The sequence below is a fragment of the Poecilia reticulata genome, linkage group LG13 (genome assembly GCF_000633615.1).
Source record: "Poecilia reticulata strain Guanapo linkage group LG13, Guppy_female_1.0+MT, whole genome shotgun sequence".
NCBI lineage: Eukaryota > Metazoa > Chordata > Actinopteri > Cyprinodontiformes > Poeciliidae > Poecilia > Poecilia reticulata.
The window spans coordinates 32,344,105-32,349,077 of NC_024343.1; the positions used below are offsets into that span (position 1 = coordinate 32,344,105).

The window sequence follows — 4,973 nt, forward strand, 5'->3', positions numbered from 1 at the left end:
GATCTGACAATTAATCAGTTATTCTGATGATTAATCGACTGATCTGGCGATTAATCAGTTATTCTGACGATTAATCGATCGATCTGACAATCAGTTATTCTGATGATTAATCGACTGATTTGACAATCAGTTATTCTGACGATTAATCGATTGATCTGGCGATTAATCAGTTAGCCAAATTGGCACTTTTTTCATGTTATTTATTTAACCATGTAAGCTTTTTGTATTCTATATTAGAAATACATTAAAAGATGCAAATAACCAATAATCTATTCATTTTTAAATAAGAAAATAAACATTTTGTTGCCTAAAATGCAAAAACAACGTTCCGTTAGAGAACCCTTCAACATTTGTTGCAAAGGATGCATCCGCAGTTGAAAAAATATTTTTTTCTTTTTTTAACAGAGTTTAAACCAGGTGAAGCTAAACTTCCACTTGAAGATTTCTGGGTTGAACATATTTACAGACAAAGAAGTTTTTTAAAATCTGAAATACAAAATGTGTCTATTTATCATACAGTTTTGGTTTTATTGCTGCTTCAAATATGTTGTTCTTTCAGCAACAATTTCAGCAGTTTCTAACGATCAATTGACTATTAAACTAGCTGACAACTATTTCAACAACTGATTAATCACGATTAATCGTTTCAGCCATAATTTGTATATCTAACACCAAAACGTCTCACTTTGCTCAAACTTTCAATAAAAGTAAAAATATTAAGCAAAAATATGAAAATGCACCAAGGGGATACGTGTGTTTGGTCGATCATACACTTGCAGAGGGTGAAGTCAGTGTGTGGCAGGTTGGTCAGAGCCTTGAGCAGAATCTGCGAGGTCACTGTGGTCTGGAAGTAAGCTGGATTAAACTGGTAACTGTGGGTGAAACAATGAACAATCAGAATCCATCAGATAAAAGAACTTGCAGACAAATAAAGCAACGGTTTAGCTGCCAAACCGTCTCCTCCTGTACAAGCAGGTAACAGTTTAAAGGTATATTTGTAGGAGATTAACTTTATGCCAGTTTTTGAGCAGCTTTACCAACATTATTTGCCTCAGTAATTATCACACAATAACAAATGAAACAACAAACAAGCAAAACTTCTTCCTGATTAATCTACAGCAGGGGTGTCCAAACTTTTACATGAACTATCCTAAAAGCAAAATGTAAATATTTCCTGCCCATTGTTGGCTTGATCTGTGTTGTTCTTTGATCGAATGGTCTTTTCCGAGTCTGTATACGCCAATTACCAACTGATGATATTAATTATCGATTAATCACGATTAATCGGATGAAAAGCTAAACCACTTTTCGTCCCTAAAATGCTGGGTATATTCAGCCAAGTTTATTAAATCAAATAAAAGTTGATTTGGATTCAGCAAAGTCAGCTTTTCAGTAAAAGTCTCTGAATAGATGTGGCTCTACTTATAAAACAGGGGTGTCAAACTCCAGTCCTCGAGGGCCGGTGTCCTGCAACTTTTAGAAGTGCCTCTGCTGCACCACACCTGAATAGAATAATTAGGTCATTAGCAAGGCTCTGGAGAACTGAGGAGGTAATTAAGCCATTTGATTCAGGTGTTTTGTACCTGTGGCACATCTAAAAACTGCAGGACAGCGGCCCTTCAGGACTGGAGTTTGACACCCCTGTTATAAAAGCTTAGTTATAATGTTTTGTGTTTTACTTAACATTTCCCATTGTAAGAAAATTATATTGGTAATAATTTTATAAAAAGTCTCCATCTAAAGTCTATAAAAAAGACTAAGCAAAAAAAAAAAAAAAAAAAAAAAGTCAAACTGTGGTAGATGCAGGTCGAGCTGGAGATTGGAAGGAGTTTCCAGCTCCAGCTCCAGAATCGACTTCAGGTGGTTCTGAACAGCCAGGTGACGTTTCAGGTTCCAACAGTTTCACTTACAGCTTCAGCACAGCCAGGTTTGCCTCCAGATCATAGGCGTTTTCCCGAGCTTGCGTCTCCACGTAGCGCTCCAGCGTGGTCAGGTTCTCTGGGTTGTACCTGTGAGTCGACAGGAAGTTGGTTCCTTTAGTTTGCTGATGATAATATTCAACTTTTAGGCGTTTTTTCATCATAACGTCAGTTCAGGTTCAAATTGCTTTTTAGTTTTCTGATCTTTTTTTAGACCAAGACAAGTTGCATTTACGATTACGACACATTTAAAATGTTGGCTTTGCTTAACTGTAAAATAAATAAATATTTAAAAAGGGCACTTTGTATTTCACTGGTCTTTTCCTCACATTAACGGCAGTTTGATGATCTGAGGCGTCGAACTGCGACCGTTTACACTTTCAAAATAAAACCACAATCCGTTCCGGTTAACTGCTCTGCTAACACCTAATGTGTCACATTAACACCCCGAGATCACGGGTTTACTGTCAATATGCGATGTGAACCATAATAAAGACAACTGACTGGTGGCTTAGCCGTAACGTCAATATTGAAGGTAGCGAATAGCATCAAAAACAGGCTATGCTAATGTTAGCTCCGCCGGGTTGATCCGAGTCGTTCTCGGATCATTCGTACCTATCGATTCCTCGCAGGAGTTTCCCCACGTTCGCCCTCATCTGCTCGAAGGTTGAAGCCATTTAGTCCGAAGTTTTACTGATAATTTTAACGTCAAATAAAGCTTAATTCCACACGTGGGCCAGAAAGCAGAAAAGACACCGGGGCGGAGGGAGAAAAAGGTCGGACCGGAAACACAAGGGACAGGAAGACACCAACGGGAAGTAAGTAAAACGTATGACCAACTTGCTTAAAACATCACGTAGCTTTCAAAACCAATTTTTATCCAAATTAATTATACAACTAAGTCTAACAACATACAGTAGAATACCGAAAACATCGCTTATATCATTTATCTACCCGCTAAAAATTAAAATAAATATAAAGTATTATAGAAATATTAGTTTTTATGTTGGTGTTTATAGCTCCAGGTTCGGAATGGTAGATTTGGAAATTATGTCCCACTCAAATGAAACTGGTTCCAGTAACAAGTTTAAAATCTAAGTTGCTTTTTTTTTTGTTGGGAATTCTAAAGTCTAAGTTCAAAAGATGGATAAATCGTTGAGAATGCTTCTTGGCATGTCAGCGGTTGTCCAAATTCAAAATGGCCGCCAAACTTATAGTATCTATTACTAAACGGGTTTCTTTAGTGTTTAAAAAATAAAAAAATTATTGATGTATTGCTATTGTCTAGTGTTGCTTTGTTAGCCTGTGAAAAATCTGAAAAAAAAGTTTTTTTTTGTTTATGAAAAGCAAAAAAACAATAACAACAAAAACAGCAAACCAACCTGTCCAGAGTTAAAACTGTATTTGGTTAAATTCTGAATTAAATGTGATTAATCCAACTTTTTTTGGAAAGCTGAGTTCAGTTTCCAAGAACTTGTTGACATTTCCACCAGACCTGCAGAATCAATAAACCTCTTAAATAGTAGCTGTCTGACAAAAATATCTCAAAATCAACTCATTATTCCCCCATTTAAGCAAAAGTGTAAGAACAGATTAAAATGCCCGCATGCTTGTTGCTCACTGTTGAATTATAAACTTTGACTGATGATCGCGATTTTTCTGGAAATTTTAAACTTTTGAAACTCAGAAATGTCCATAATTTTTCTAGAAAAAAATTGAGTTCAGTCTAGCATATATTTTTACTTTTCCATCTTAGAAATATTCTTGTTTTTTCTAGAACATTTCTGACACTAATCACAAAAAAAAATTCTAACAAATTTTTAACTATTGAAACTCAGAAACGTCCAAAATTTTTCTAGAAAATTTCAGAAGGTAAAGAAAATGAGTTTAGTCTGGCAAATATTTTATTTTAAGCTAAAATATAAAGTGATTGATGAATAAACAAATTTTAGCGGAACTGTACTCCTTTCTTCTACCTAAACGGCCCTAATACGTTGAAACTCCATCAGCCGAGTGGCTGCATGCGTCTGGGCAGCAGGGGGCGCTCTAAGGCCAAGGCGGCACCGACTCCTGCAGGGATCTGCTGACACGCCCTGAACGGGCCGCGCTGCTGATGCATTTCGGACGAACGGGAGTAGATTTTCTGACATTACAACACGCTGAGGAGGAGACGGCAGAGTTAGAGCCCGGGAGGTCAGCGGCGTGATGTGTAGACATGAATAAAAGATGAGCTGCTGCTGCTGCTGTAAAGCTTCAGAGGGATGGCAGCTGCAGAGAGAAACCCGGTTTGTCCCGCGGTGGCAGCGCGGAGCTCCGTGAACCCGCTGACAGAGAGGAGCCGCAGGCATCAGTCAGGACTGTATGATGCTGGAGCCGGGAATCCTGGGCAGAAGCTGTAATTCATCGTGATTCGCCGATTATTGAAGTAATCGAAATAATTGATTAATCGTTAACTGGAGGGAGAAATTAAAGGTAATTTCCTGAAACTCAGAGCAGCAATTAAGCCCAAACTGGAGAAAAATATAAACATTTAGCTGTGAAGATGGTGATAATAACCTTCTTTGTAGATGTGTTCGACCCATAAAGCCTCACTTGGCTTCTCCTGGTTCACATTCTGTTAAAAATAATCTATTTGCCACCTTGTTCCTTCCAATCATTAGACTTCAGACTAGCAGCAGCAGCAGCAGGTAAACACCTGGTGGAACTGCACCTGCTGAGCTTTTAACACAAACGGCATAATGAGAAGCATTGTCGTGATGATGTGTCGTTAAGAGCAGGAGCTTCTTAAAGAGACAGAGGCCTCAAATTGCAAAATTTCGTTTAAGTTTTGTTTTAGCTAACATTATTACTCGATTGCACTTTAAAGTGTCAACATGTGCCTGGAAAATATATAACAGAAAATAATCCATCCATCCATCCATCCATCCATCCATTTTCTTCCGTTTATCCGGGGTCGGGTTGCGGGGGCAGCAGCTTCAGAAGGGAGGCCCAGACTTCCCTCCCCAGCCACTTCTTCCAGCTCCTCCGGGGGAATCCCAAGGCGTTCCCAGGCCA

The 4,973-nt window shown here is 38.4% G+C and overlaps 1 protein-coding gene across 3 annotated transcripts in view; it reads right to left on the reverse strand.

Annotated features, from left to right (window-relative positions):
- eif3k (eukaryotic translation initiation factor 3, subunit K) overlaps positions 1-2,711 on the reverse strand; it is a 5,021-nt gene extending 2,310 nt beyond the window's left edge. For 2 of the 3 annotated variants that reach the window (XM_008426672.2, XM_017308222.1), the window contains exons 1-3: positions 2,535-2,711; positions 1,911-2,009; positions 752-872 (exon numbers count right to left, since the gene is read on the reverse strand). In XM_008426672.2, coding sequence (XP_008424894.1) covers positions 752-872; positions 1,911-2,009; positions 2,535-2,596 — 282 coding nt within the window. In that variant the 5' untranslated portion in view covers positions 2,597-2,711. Of the gene's footprint in view, positions 1-751; positions 873-1,910; positions 2,010-2,248; positions 2,324-2,534 lie in introns of those variants that run through there. The other variant, XM_017308223.1, reaches the window with a different exon arrangement.
- Between the last annotated feature and the right edge of the window lie 2,262 nt (positions 2,712-4,973).